Consider the following 14,835-nt stretch of genomic DNA (forward strand, 5'->3'; position numbering starts at 1 on the left):
TCCCTGCTGGGGATGGAGTGGCTCGAGGGCCGGAAGGCAGGCGGCATCCCACGGAGCCCTCGTGACAGGGAGGTGCGGGGCCTTTCTGTTTAATGTGTGTGAATTGTATGTTCTACTCTTCGTACTTTTTAGCCAAACTTTGAATTTTGAAGTGATTCACCATTAGCACCCAGCACAACATTCCAGAAGGTCTGCCCTAACCCTACGGCTCTGCGGTGTGCGGGGGGACCACACGGGCTTTGGATGCTGTGGCTGGGCAATAGGGAGCCATGGAAGGCTTTGGATGCTGTGGCTGGGTGATAGGGGGCCATGGAGGCTTTGGATGCTGTGGCTGGGCAATAGGGAGCCATGGAAGGCTTTGGATACTGTGGCTGGGCGGTAGGGGGCCATGGACGGCTTTGGATGCTGTGGCTGGGCGATAGGGAGCCATGGAAGGCTTTGGATACTGTGGCTAGGTGACAGGGAGCCATGGATGGCTTTGGATGCTGCGGCTGGGCGATAGGGGGCCATGAAGGCTTTGGATACTGTGGCTGGGCAGTAGGAGGCCATGGACGGCTTTGGATGCTGCGGCTGGGCGATAGGGAGCCATGGACGGCTTTGGATACTGTGGCTGGGCGATAGGGAGCCATGGACGGCTTTGGATGCTGCGGCTGGGCGATAGGGAGCCATGGAAGGCTTTGGATGCTGTGGCTGGGCGATAGGGGGCCATGGAAGGCTTTGGATACTGTGGCTGGGTGACAGGGAGCCATGGACGGCTTTGGATGCTGCGGCTGGGCGATAGGGAGCCATGGAAGGCTTTGGATGCTGCGGCTGGGCGATAGGGGGCCATGGAAGGCTTTGGAGCAGGGACACCTGGGAGGTAGTTGCGGATCCCCCTGCAGTTCTCACGGTGGCCATGCTGGTGGCCACGCCCTTCCGTCTGGGCCTCCTTGGTCCCTTTGTTCTCATGGAGGTTGTGGCTTCATTGAAAGTGACTGACCTCCTCTGCACACCCCTTGGAGCCCAGTGGCCGGTCCTGGGGAGCCATGGCCGGGTGTGTGGCTGTGGATGGCCATTCATAGAAATGGCAAGAGGGGCACATTCCCAGGGACTGAAACCCCCAGAGGCCCCTCCACGGCTGTCCCAAGCCTTTGAGAGGGCTCCTCCGATGTCCCCGCCACAAGGTCTCCCTCCCTCCAGGCGGCCTCACTGTGGCCATGTGGAGGGAGGCCGGAGTGGTGACCATCCTGAGCCAGGCTGCTGCCGCTTTCTAGAAGGTGAGGGCCTGTGCAGCCCCCTTGGCCTGGTGGAGTCAGTTCCTGCAGCTTCCACACTGTGCGTCAGGTGAGAAAGGCCCGGCTCCCCACAGGCCCTCAGGCTGGAGCCTTTCTAGTTCTCTAGGATCCAGGTCACCCCTGCATCCTGGTCTGCCGTTAATGACTGCCTGGTTCAGGGACTCTACTCAGAGCCACCCAACTGCCCCAAATATTCCTTATAACCGGAAGCTAGGGACTGTGGAGCTCAGTGTTGGTGGAGGGACCTGCCAGTCCTTTGTGGGAATGTGCCCGCTTGGCACAGACCAGGAGCACGGGAGGGACGGACACCCATGTCCACGGGGCCTGGAGCAGGTCCCACCCTCTCCCAACAGCCCGCTCTGCTGCTGCAGCCCCTCAACCTTTTCTGCTGCTAGCTCTGGCCGTTTAGTCACCACCCCCATGTGGGGCAGGCCCTGCTCTGTCCCTGTGACAGGGAGGAATGAGGTGGGAGGTGAGATCTCTCGGCCGGGGGACGCCTGCTACGTCCTGATCTCAGAGTCGGTCTTGGTCTTGGAAGGTTAACACAGAAGGGACAAGAGGGCTTTTTCCCTACGAAATTCCGCACCGTTGTCATTCCAAAGGGCAAGTGAGTTGGAGCCAGCGGGCCTGCGGGCGCTCTCACGAAAGGAGCCGGGCCCTGCACGCCTGCCTTTGTTTGGGAGCAGCACAGGGGAGGGCCCATGGGAAGAGACAGTCTTGGGAACAAGCTCAATGGACCTCCCCCATGGGACCACACCCCTGAGGTTTTCTTCTCGGTCCAGGGGCACCCCAAACGCCTGCAGTCCAGCCCCCTTCTTTGTGGGATTTGTTCTCCTCTAAGAGATGGCAAGGGCAGCGTGTCAGACGCATTCTGTAATTGCTGGCTTTCTATGGCTTTTTAAATTCAGCAGTTAATGTGTTTAACTCAAGACACACACATACACTGTACATCATAACCCAATACGCACGGCGCTGAGAAATAACTTACCTTTCCCACCTGCAGTGGCCCCAGTGGCTCCTAATCCATTTTCCTTTCTAACCAAAGCATGGGTTTCATGCCCTCGTGATGCCTCACGCTTCCATCTAATCCCTAGAAGCTGATGAGCTCCCAAGGGCGAACTGTTTCCAATGGGAAGAGGCAGACCCCTGAAAACCGGGTTCTCCTTCACCCCACCTGCCGTCTCTAGTCTTCTCCCAAGAAGACACCCCACAACGTGCACCTGGGGGGCCGTGGGGGTTACTAGAAGCTGCAGGCCATTCTTCCTCAGAACCCGCCGAACTTGGGGTACCCTCTGTCCCCAGGCCCACAGTGAGGCTTCAGAAGAGGGACCAGGTGTGGGAGACCATCATTTAGGAAGTCTTAAATGAGATGAGACTTCGTAACAAGTAAATCGACTTACGTTAAAGGCTGGAAAGGGAGAGATCGCCTCCCCATCTCACCAAAAAGAGAAGGAAAGAAGCCATCGATAAGCCATCTTCTGCCCTCCCGCTCTGCTGTTTTCCCTGGCCAGGGACAGGATGAACGTTGCACCTTCCGGACCCCAGATCGGTGTGTGTTTGCCAAGGAGGCTGTCCACACCTGAAGGCTGGGGCCCCAGCCCTGCCAGCCCCATTCCCTGGACAGGCCACCCTGTCTCCCGAGGGGCAGAGGGACCTTTTGAGTCTGCTCTGTGCCTTGCCACCCGATGGGGAGTGCACAGCTGCCCTTCACACCCTCCTCCCATGGAGTGTCCTAACAGGCGGGCTTCTCGGTCATCTTTCCCGTTGGACTTAATTCGTTGACTTAACCTCTCATTCAAGTTGATGGAGATCGTTCTGATTTCATAGCACTTGGTTCACAGATGCTCCTTTCTCTGAATCACTTTTTGAAGTTCGATCTGGGCGGTTCCCGCCGGCACCGCTGCCTCCCCTGCAGGAATGCATCACCCTCCACGCTGCTCAGATACACAAGGCAGGTCATGGCCCTTCCAGCACCCATCCCGTCTGAGACAGCAGAGACGCCCTGCAGTGCGTAACTGACCTTTCTCAACAGCCAAAGGTCAGTTCAGAAGACCAAGAAGCTGGCACCACTGAGACAGGTGATGGGCTTGGGTCCTGCACCCTCCCACCGTTTACTGCGCTGAGGGTGTTCATGGACCTTACGAGGTCTGAGCAGGTGGTGAATAAATACGGCCCCGCCGTGTCCGCAGGGCTGTCTCCAGCTGCCCTTTTCCTTCCTTTCTGGCAAGCACCTCCTGCGCTCCACACGTAAGCTCGCCACGGGTGAGGGGCTCCCCAGAGCATCTGCCCTGGGCCAGGCTTGGATTCCTCGGCTCCCGTGGCTGCCTGGGACACTCGCCAGCCACCCTACCTGGACCCTGCAGTGCCTGGGGAAGAACTGGAGTGGGGAGCACCCTGCCCACCTCGTCCCAGGCCCTGCACCCCGCTGCGCACCCCAACCCAGGCCTTGCACCATTCACTTGGGCAGTGCAGCAAAAGTCAGGTGGTGCATCTCCCAAATACCAGCCTCAGTCGTCCCAGAAGATGGGCTTGCATGGTTCACTCATAAGAATGATCTCTCTCTTCTGAGATGACTTCTGAAGAGGGGGTCAGTAGATTCAGGGAGGAGCTTTGCAGCGGGTCTCAGGAATCTTGGAGTTTTGGGACCTGAACAAGTCACTTAGCTGCTGTGTGCCTCAGTTTCCCTACTTACCAAGGAGCAAAATGTGCTGCATCTGGCCAACATTCTTTTCCGGGAAAACGTGCAAGGAGAGCAAGTGTGTTACTGAGCGCGGTGAGAAGCCCTCACGGTGCTGATGGGCAGCAGGGACCTCCTGGGGACCCAGTGGGCAGCCCTGGGCTCCTTCCAGCAGACACTGGTTTTCTTTTTGGATTTCAACCAGGCAGGGTCGGGTGGCCGGAGGGAGAGAGCAGAGTATAGGCTGTATGGTGGGGGTGGAGGCTGAGCATGGAGCGAGACCCTGGCTGGCCACTCACTGAGCAGCTTGGCCTCTGAGCCCAGCCAGACGCCTCATCCGCAGACTGGGTGTTGCGGCCATCACAGCCGAGTCGGTAAAGGGCCTCGCCTTGTTCTGTGATGTGCAGAAAAAGATTAGTCGGTGTGGCTGATTGTGCAGAGGAGGATGTGGAGGAGGAGTGGGCAGCCCTAGCATTCCTGGACATTAAGGCTGCATGTGAACATATGTGCGCAAGCATGTACCCACTCACATCTACACAGGCACACCCTCACACGGCACCCACGTGTCTCACACTCACGCCCACATGGTGGAATGGGTTGAGCTATGGCGCACGGGTGCACTTCCTGCCGTATCTTGAAGGCTTTTTGTGTGACCGTTTTATAACTTGTGGTGTTTTTAAATAGCTTTATTGAGGCATAGTTTGCATGCTGTAAAATATATTCCTCTTAAGTGAACCATTTAATAAACTTCAGAGCATTTAGGAACTGTGCAGCCATCACTGCCATCCGACTGCCCCCAGAGGAAACCTCGCCCCTCTGCAGTCCCTGCTGCCAGCTCCCTGGCCCCGAAGATGCTGCCTTTGCTGGACGTCTCAGAATGGAGCCAGGACTTTTGCGTCCAGCGTCTCCCTCGCAGCGGGATTTTTTAGACCCATCCCTGTGTCAGTTCTGCCTTCCTTTTCCCCACGGAACAGCATTCCCACATTGTTTTCTAAAACCTGTGCTTTGTGGACTTAGGTCTCCGAAGCTTGAGTTCTAGAATGTTCTCAGCAGGCCCATCTCATCATAGAGGATGGAAACCAGCTGTAGAGAAGAAGGGAGAGTTGGGCCGAGGAGGACTCCAGGGCTCAGCCCTGAAGAGACCCAGGTGGTGGCCTCCTCTTCCTCATGGCCTTGCCTGTCCACTGCCTGGCCCTGACATCACGAACGTGGCAAGCCAGCCTCTTCCGTCGCGCACACGCCAGTCGAGAAGACACGACATTCAGAGGTGGGGTCTGTGTTGGGGCCTGGTCACGCCTCTTCTTTCTCCGGGTGCAAAGTTGTCTTCCTGATGAGCTGGGTACAGAGGTTCCCACGGTGTCCCCTCAGTGCCCTGGCGGGAGGTGCTCACAGCGACCACCCTTGCCTTGGATCTTCAGCACGTTTTCAGGAAAAAGCCGCATTCTCCCGGGAATACGACGGGGCTTCCCAAGCCCAGATCTCCCTGGCATTCGGATGGACGGCGGCCTTCACTGGAGCACTGAGCCTCAGCTGTGTGGCCCTGAGACTCCGGGAGGGAAGGAAGGAGCTGAGGCCAGGGACGTCCTGCCTTGACAAGAATCTGTTTATTGTGTTTATCAATACGAATGTGGAGGTTTCTTTTTCTTTTTCTTTTTCATTGCTTTTCTCTTTCTTCTCACTAGTGATGTTTGGAGCCCATTGGCCCCAGGTCACCTGTAACATGCCAGGGCCCACACACACCAGCACCTGCACACATGTGGGGCACCATCGCTTTGATCATGAGTGCGCCCAGCACAACTCCCCACCCCACCATGTCCCCAGCTCTCCCCACCGAGGGATCCTGGTGCCTGTTGTCCCCTCTGTGCTGTGTGTGGCGGTGGTGTTCTGCTGCCCCCCGACCCCCAGCCCCCGCCTGCCCTCTGCCACTGTCCTGCGCCCAGGCATCCCTGAGAGGTGCAGCTGCTGCCGCCCTTCCTGATACGCCGACACTGTGACTCCGAGCAGAGGCTGAGGGCGCCTGGCATGGGGACGAGCTGCCCAGGCACCAGAGCCAGTGTCAGGGCCGTGAGAATCCAGCCTCTGCTCTCTGGGGCTGTTTTTTGCCATTTAAAAAAAATTTCTATGCTCTCGGCTAAAGGGGTCCCCACATCTTCCATAGTCAACAGCTCTACGTTTGCTGTGGAGAGAAAAGAGACCACCGCTGCTGTCTCGGGTGTGTGTGTGTGGCCTCGAGGGTCTGAGAAAGGCCCGGATCTGAGCGGAGGGAGGGAGGGAGGGAGGGAGCCAGCGTCATTCCAGGGGCCGGGGAAGGTGAGACCCGAGCCTCCTAAATCTTCTAAACCCACTGGGCCAGGCCTTAAGGCGGCTGGAGTTCGAATTTCCTGAGATGAACAACTGCCCCTCTGGAGGTCCAGACCCCTTACTAGAGGAAGGTCCCAGAGCATCCCAGACTCCATGACAGGAAACCGAAGGGGCGCACGGCTGAGGACAGAATTCCGCAGCCCAGGCCCGTGGGAACTGCATCTCCTGACCTGCAGTGCCCAAAGGTCTGGGTGCTCCCAGGGCCAGGGGGGCTCCTGGGGTCCCTTCCCCTCCCTAACGCTGTGCCAAAGAGCTCAAAGGCATTGCTCATCTCTGCTGAGAGCAGCCGGGGCTCCAGGCCCTGCGGGAGATGTCCCCACCCTTCATGCTGATGCCCCCGTCTGCTGTCCACCTGAGCCAGGACCCCCTTCCTGGCCTTCCAGCCGCTGCAGGCAGGAAGGGATTTGCTGGCCCTAGGCAAGGAACGAAGTGTCCTCAGTTTCCAGTCCCTAGAGGGAGCTAGAGTCCCTCCTGGCAGAACCTGTCTAGGAATGGCCACCATGTTGCTTCCTAAGCTCAGTAGCAGATGCCACAGGAGGTGTGTGGGGCAGGGTGCCCGCCCAGGCTGCCTTCCTCCCGCCCTCCTCCTCCTCCCCTGCTGCTGCTCCATCATCCCCAGCAGCCCTGGCTCTGGCATCTGTGCCCGTGGGGTTTGCCTGACCCCCTCCACATTATAGAAGGAGCAGGCACTCCGAGGAGCTAGGGGTTGTCAGCTGGGGGAGTTGGGTCCTGTCTCCCCCAACCTCGGTCTCACGCAGTCCACACTGTGAGGCTGGGTGCTGAGCTGCCCTGCACGGGAGCGCTGCATGGCCGGTGCCCTGAGGTTGTTTATTTGCATTCCAGGCACCCTCCACACACCCAGCTATTTGCAGCTCTGACCCTTGCCCTGGCTTGGCCACGCTGGATTCCCAGCCCAGGCTTCCCTCTCAGTTCCCTTCCCAGTGAGAAGCTCAGCAAGGGCGGGTCCCGGAAGTCACAGCTGTGATCTGGGAGGTGCTGAGCACCCACCCGTGACCCATGGCCGGGGAGGGCCCAGTAACGTCAGCATGGCGGTGCCCCCGAGAGGGTGGGGCATAGACCCCACCCAGACAAACCCTGACACGTTCCTTCCTTCAGGGGCGCAATGGATGGAGCCCAGTCCTGAGAGGCCTGCAGGCAACCGGCAGGAGCCCACCCTGGGAATGGACGCGATGGCCTCAGAACACAGGGATGTCCTCGTGCTGCTGCCCAGCCAGGAGCAGCTGCGGCTGACCGTGGGGGTGAGCAGGGCCCTGGGTGGCCATGGGGGTGAGCAGGGCCATGGGGGTGAGCAGGGCCCTGGGTGGCCATGGAGGTGAGCAGGGCCGTGGGGGTGAGCAGGGTTGTGGGGGTGAGCAGAGCCATGGGGGTGAGCAGGGGTAGGGGGTGAGCAGGGGTATGGGGTGAGCAGAGCCTTAGGACACAGCCTGTGTACTGAGAAATCCCTGGACCGCCTCACTCTGCTTACGCCAGGTGCCTGTGAGGTGTCGGACGGTCAGCCCTTTCACTGGGCCTGTGAAGGAAACATCACTGATAGACGTTGCTGTGAGAAATAAGTTTATGGTTCAGCACATCCCTCCTGGGAGCGCTGAGGGAAGAGCACCAGGAAGCTGGTTTCCAAGGGGTAGCTCCTGTCTTGTATTCAGACGTCACTGTCTCTCTGCTTCTCTGTTTCCTTTTCCCCCATTTTGTCTACCTGTTTCAGTTGAGTTTGTGGGGACAGGAGTTGAGAGAGTACTTTCATTTTAATGATTAATGTGGATAATGAAAATGTGTAATTAAAATGAGAGTGGTTTGTTAAAGAATAATGACTTTCTGCGTAGCTAATTTATCAACGCTACCTGGAATGAAATATGACTTGCTAGTAATATCTTGGTTCAAGATTCCCCTGGGAATCTCTTGTCTGCCTGGAGATAAGAGTTCTGTGTTTAAGTAAATGCCCATGTCTATATTTGTGGCAAAATCTCCCCCAAGACTCTGTGTCCCCACCCGGCAATGGGAAGCTGGAGTTGAGGTAATGGGGGGTGTCCCATAGTTTCCTGGGGTCCCCAGCCGTGCCTCAGGCTTGGGGGAGGGGTCATAAGAGGACCTGTTGCAGGGAAGATGCTGTGGCTTTGGCCCCCTGCCCCATAAGAGCTGGAACTTTTATGTTTCTTGCACTGAACTTCACAGTAAGATTTTAACTGAGGGATCATGCAGCCAGAACACAGTGGACCCCCTGGGTGAGTCATGCTCGTCTGTTTTTGACTGAGCCCCTTGAAGTGCCTCTGCAACTCCTGTGGCCCCTGCTGGACCCAGCAAGTTGGCAACCACAGAGCCTACTTCCTATCAGGGTGTGCGCACCTATGTGTCTGCAGTTGGACAGGAACCCTCTATTGGGGTGTGTGTGCATCTGTGTCTGCAGTAAGAGAGGAACCCTCTGTTGGGGTGTGCACGCATCCATGTCTACAGCTGGACAGGAACCCTCTATCAGGGTGTGTACTTGTGTGTATCTGTAGTTAGACAGGGAACCCTCTATCGGAGTGTGTGCACACCTGTGTCTGCAGTTAGACAGGAACCCTGTATTCAACCAAATATGTGTCAAGCCCAGTTATTAGAAAGGGATGGGCTGGGAAGACCATCACTGAAGATCTGTGTTACTACCATTGTGGGACCTGCCCTTCACCACGTTAAGCAGACAATAATCGTATTAGTCTGTTCTCATGCTGCTAATAAAGACATACCCAAGACTTGGTAATTTATAAAGGAAAGAGGTTTAATTGACTCACACTTCCACATGGCTGGGGAGGCCTCAGGAAACTTACAGTCATGGCAGAAGGCACCTCTTCACAGGGTGGCAGGAGAGAGAATGAGTGCCCAGCAAAGGGGAAATCGCCTTATAAAACCATCAGATCTCATGAGAACTCACTCGCTATCAGAACTGGATGGGGGAAACCGCCCCCATGGTTCAATAACCTCTCACCAGGTCACTCCCACAGCACGGGCAGATTATGGGAACTACAATTCAAGATGAGATTTGGGTGGGGACACAGCCAAACCATATCAATAAGGTAGCCGGTCTTACAGTAACTCAGGATTAACTCAGGATGAGTAAGCTGGATACCTCATTTGACTTGAGACTGTACAAATGAAGAACCGCAAAATGGCGTCCTGCAGATCCAGCTGCCCCAGCTGTGCCCTGCTGTGAGATTTCCTCCTGGAGCCCCAAGTGAGGGTCCTCGGGAGAGTCTGAGAGCAAAGCGCACAGCTACTGGCCGGCACCATCGGTCACAGGTTTGGCGCGCTGCGATTCCGCCCGAGAACGCCGCTTCTCCTGCCCGGTGGCCACAGATGCGCCCCACAGCTGCAACAGACAGGAGTCAGGGAGAGCTCTGCAGGGGACGCCCGCCAGTCCCAGCCATTACGGGGCTGAACAGGTGTGAAGTAGCCTCACGTGCGGGACACCGGAAATGTGGACACGGGACCCCGGAAATGTGGACACGGGACACCGGAAATGTGGACACGGGATGCCGGAAATGTGGACACTGGACACCGGAAACAGGGACACGCACCAGACGCTGGGTGTTTAGAGGCTGCTGTCAGAGGCTCAGCTGTAGGAACACTGTTGGGATCACTCGCATCAGTTGGGCGATGGATGATGAGAGACACCTATGCTCACGCTCATGGCAGACCAAGCATTCATTTGTGCTGTGTGAGGACAGAGCCCAGAGGGCGGCCCTGGAGGTGACGCTGCATCATGTGTCCCTGACTGAGCTCGGGAAATCCTCACACCAGGGACCGACAGTGATGGAGGGGGCAGCCCTGATCCACCGTCCAGAGCACCCCACCCCCTCCCCCCTCACTCCCCTGCACTCACAGGTGCTCTGATGGGCATGTGGCTGGTGTTTAGCCTTCAGCTTTGGGAGAGAGTGAGGGACCCAGACCTGTTAGCTGCAGGGAGTGCCTGACTGGGTGGTCCCCCTGGTGCCCTACTGGGCCTCGTTTGCTCAGGTGGCCTCCCTGGGGACAGGTGCCAGCCTCTCCCTGAGCCCCTCCCCACCTCTTTTGCAGGTGAAGGCCACTGGCCGGGAGCTTTTCCAGCAAGTGTGCAACGCGGTGAGCATCAGAGACACCCAGTTCTTTGGCCTCTGTGTGATCAGAAGTAAGCATCGCTCAGGCCTCACTTGCAGAAATGCCCAGGGGCCGCGTCTGCCGGAGGTCAAGGGGGCGGGCGCACCACACACATCCATAATGTACACAAATATTTACACATCACTCTCACACGTACACATGCACACACCACACACATGCACACAGTTACACACCACTCACACTTGTACACATGCATACACCACATAGGCACAATTACACACCACTCACACATGTACACATGCACACACCACACATATGCACAGAATTGCACACCACTCACACATGTACACATGCACACACCACACACATGCACAGAATTACACACCACTGACACGTGTACACATGCACACACCACACACGTGCACACAATTGCACACCACTCACACATGTACACATGCACACACCACACATGTGCACAGTTACACACCACTCACACTTGTACACATGCACACACCACACACATGCACACAATTACACACCACTCACACATTTACACATGCACACACTACACATGTACACACACACCACTCACACATGTAAATATGCATGTACCAAACATGCACACACACACCACTCACACATGTACACACACTGCACCACACACATGCACACAGTTACACACCACTCACATGTACACATACATACACCACACAATACACACAATAACACACTACTCACACATGTACACATGCACACACCACAGACACGCACACAATTACCACTCACATGTACACATGCGTACACCACACACATGCACACACACACCACTCACACGTATGCATGCATGCACCACACACATGCACAGTTACACACCACTCACATGTACACATGCACACACCACACATGCACAGTGCCGAGTGTGCTGTTCTGAGGGGCTGTTGACTCCAGGGGCTTCCGGGAAGCCTCTGTGCAGTAGCAGGCTCCTGGATTTATGTGAATTCTTACCTGGAGTTCTAGTACATGCAGACGGCAGGTGGGGGGGCGGGGCCAGCCCCCTGGGCTCCACAGACCCTTCAGCCGGATTGCGTCGCATGGAAGAGCTGTAAGAACCCAAAGTGCTTCATGTGCACTTTTTGCTGCCCCAGGAAGTGAGTGGCAGCACCTGTATCCAGTGCTGCAAAGGACTGGGGGCTTCTCATCTATAGTGGGGGCTTGAGGTTGGCAGCACAGACAAGCCCTGGCCCTCTCTCCCCAGCCAAGCCAAGGGAGGCTACTCGGGGCACGGACAGATGGAGATGAAGCTCAGTGCTGACCAGCGGTGGCTGAGTATCCCCCTGCCTTACTGCCTGAGGAGGAGCAAGACCTCTGCCTGAACCGACCTCTCCCAGGCTCCCCCAGAACAAGCCGGCCTCTGTCTAGGGGAGTGAGTGAGCCAGGGTGTCCCTGCACAGGACACCGGGACCCACGCATCATCCTCCCAGGGTCTGCAGCGCCTTGTCAGGCGCTGTGAAGGGAGCGTGAGATTTTAGGATCCTTCTGAATGAAGCCGTCTTGCTGCGACCGTCCCACGTGGTGCCCTTGGGTTCCATCCCCAGTTTCTCTTCCGACCATTGTGAATGTGGACAGGGGTCAGCGCTTCCCTCAGTGCAGGTGGCCCCGGCCCCTTCTGTGCCTCAAAGTAGAAGCGAGAGTGCCCCTGTCTCAGTCTCCTCCTTCTCTAATCTCCGCCTGGAGCAGAACCCTAACTCCATCTCAGGGCTGCTCTGGAAGCTGTGGGACCCCTGGGTGGAGTGGAAGGAGGACCCTGTGGGTCAGAGGGGTGTTGACTTTGGGGAGTCCAGTTTTGCTGTTTGGTTTTGTGGTTGGTGTCATCAGTCTGTGATTTTAGAAATGAAAAGAAAATTAGTCTGGAGGGAATGAGGGAAGAAAGTCAAAGCCTCCCAACCCTGTTCTTGGCATCGTTTATTTCTTAAAGGCTTAAAGTACTTTAACAACCAAGAAACAAATTGAGGGCAGGGCAGGGGTTGGGGGAATTCGGGAGCTGCCTGGAAAACCCGGGCCAGGACCCATTGCTTTGGTTGTGGATCATGTCCGTCACCGCCAGACCAGACGTTCACTGTCGCGTTGGAGCCGCTGTGTTTGTGGGGCGAGCTCTGGCTGGCGCTCCACTCTGCTTTGTCTATGCCCAGGGTCTCGGCACTGAGGCTTCACTGCTCTCCCAAGGCGGAGAAAAGCCCCAGGGCATCCCCTTCCCCTATGCAAGGCCCTGCACAGGGCGAGTGGCTGTGGTTGAGAGGGCCTCTGGGAGACGCGGTTCCAAAGGCGACCACGGGTGTGAGGGCACGGGACTTCAGCCCTATCCGGAGTTCAGGCCCAGCCCCTGATGTCCCTGAAACCTAGAGACAGCAGGTGGTGTTGGAGGGTTCTGAGGGTAGAGTGTGGGGGTCCTCCAGAGGTCCAGTGGCAGCTCCTTGGGGAAGGACCTCCCCTCCCAGCAGGGGGTGCAGGGCAGGGCGTCTCTCCTGATAACCAAGAATCCATCGTCCAGGCGGGGCAGGTTCCCGGTGGCCAAGGATTCTCCCAGTTTATATGCTGATGATCCTCGGTGTTGGCGAATTGCAGACAGGTCACGAAGCCAGCAGCCCTGGCTTGGACGCCTTCGGCTGGCTTCTAACCCTGTTTCCCTTTCAACTGAGGCACAGTGTCTGTGTAGTCAGCTGCCCAGATGCTAAGGGGAGAGCTCACGGGCATTTGCATTTACCGTGTGTCTGAGCACAAGGGCCAGCAGTGGGGAGGCCTGGGAGGCAGGAGGCAGGGGTCCTTGAGTTCTGAGGGTCAGTGCAGGATGAGGGCCTGCAGCACTGGGACAGCCTCGAGCAACAGGAGGGGCTGGGAGGGTGACCCGGAACAGCTCCCACCAGCAGCCAGGCGGGCGCACACAAAGGGAGATTGCTGGCTGATCAGCCAGTGTTTGCTTTGGAGGCGCCTTTACCCTGCGGAGGGAGTTCCCAGGTGGAAGAACTTTCCAACTCCTGCCAACCAACTCTTTCTCGCGTCCCTCTTGACGCTGTCCACTTTCTCCCTGTCCCCTTGACCCTGGACGTTTGAGACAGCCTGTGGCCGAGCTCACTGCCTTGGGGACAAGAAAGGAATCTGGGTCACCTTTCCTCCCGGTGATCCAGGAATCCGCCTCTGAGGAGGAGGACAGACTCAGAACTGGCCCCTCAACCTCCCTGGGGCTGCGGCTTGGCGCCTCCACCCAGCAGAGCCCCGTGGCCCCAGGGCCTTCTTGACCCCAGGACACCCTTCTTGGTTCTGGTCAGAGTCCTTGCTTTGGAGATTTGGACTTTTTTAATGGGAAGTACTTGGATTTCTTACTTTAATTATCTCGTAAGTTGTAAATTGTGTACATTTTTGAGACATTTTATAGATTGTGTACATTTTTGAAGCCTATAGCAAAAAACAAGAGATGCAATTTGGGGCTTGGATATAGAGACAAGGCAAAATAAGACAGAGACAGAGGGATAGAGAGAGGGTGGGCTCCACCTGGCCTGGCCTTGGCCCTCGCTGCCTGGAGCTTGCTCCTGTGGCAGTGAGCGAGGGTGCTGGTGTCCAGCACCTTGGCCAGCCCTACAGGAGTCTCCTGCTGTCACGCCAGTGTCAAGGGTGGCAGAGCACAGTGGGGGAAGCTCAGGCCTTTTGTTCAATCAACAAGCACTTGTGGAGCTCCACGGTGTGTCCCGATCTGCCTGCCAGGAGCTGGGAGGACGACTCTCACCGGGAAGAGAGTGAGGAGGCTCTGGAGGGTACATGTGGTCCCCACCCTGCTGGGTTCAGGGGAGCCTATAGCCAAGGCCAGAATCTCCCCTTCCAGCAGCTAGATGCCCATCCTCCAGCAGACAGTCCTGTGCCAGTCAAGGCTCTCCAGAGAAGCAGGACCAGTAGGACACATAAGCACACTCTTGATGGATGTATGCGTATGTGTATGTCTGTAGACACGTATCCTTCCGATCCCATTTCTCTCTACAGATAGTGTGTGTGTGTATAGATACATAGAGGGAGAAAGAGAGAAGCTGATTTATTGTAAAGAACTGGCTCATGTGATTGTTGGAGGCTGGCAAGTCTGAAATCTGCAGGGCAGGCTGGAGACCCAGGGAGAGCCACTGTTGCCATCTCGAGTCCGAGGGTCATCAGGAGGCAGAGTTCCTTCCTCCATAGGGGACCTCAGTCTTTCCCTCTTAGTCCTTCAACCAACTAGACAAGGCCCACCACAGTATGAAGGTCATCTGCTTTACTCAAAGTCTACTGATGTAAATGTCTCCCTCCCTCCCTCCCTCCCTCCTTTCTTTCCTTCCTTCCTTCCTTCCTTCCTTCCTTCCTTCCTTCCTCCCTTCCTCCCTTCCTCCCTTCCTCCCTTCCTCCCTCCCTCCCTCC

General features: G+C 56.8%; 1 protein-coding gene across 1 annotated transcript in view; it reads left to right on the forward strand.

Annotated features, from left to right (window-relative positions):
• The first annotated feature begins 5,008 nt into the window (after positions 1–5,008).
• Positions 5,009–14,835, forward strand: part of FRMD1 (FERM domain containing 1) — a 42,683-nt gene continuing 32,856 nt past the window's right edge. The window contains exons 1-3 of the mRNA XM_025382372.1: positions 5,009–5,218; positions 7,429–7,571; positions 10,381–10,471. Coding sequence (XP_025238157.1) covers positions 5,119–5,218; positions 7,429–7,571; positions 10,381–10,471 — 334 coding nt within the window. The 5' untranslated portion in view covers positions 5,009–5,118. The remainder of the gene's footprint in view (positions 5,219–7,428; positions 7,572–10,380; positions 10,472–14,835) is intronic.

This window comes from Theropithecus gelada, chromosome 4 (genome assembly GCF_003255815.1).
Source record: "Theropithecus gelada isolate Dixy chromosome 4, Tgel_1.0, whole genome shotgun sequence".
Taxonomy (NCBI): Eukaryota; Metazoa; Chordata; class Mammalia; order Primates; family Cercopithecidae; genus Theropithecus; species Theropithecus gelada.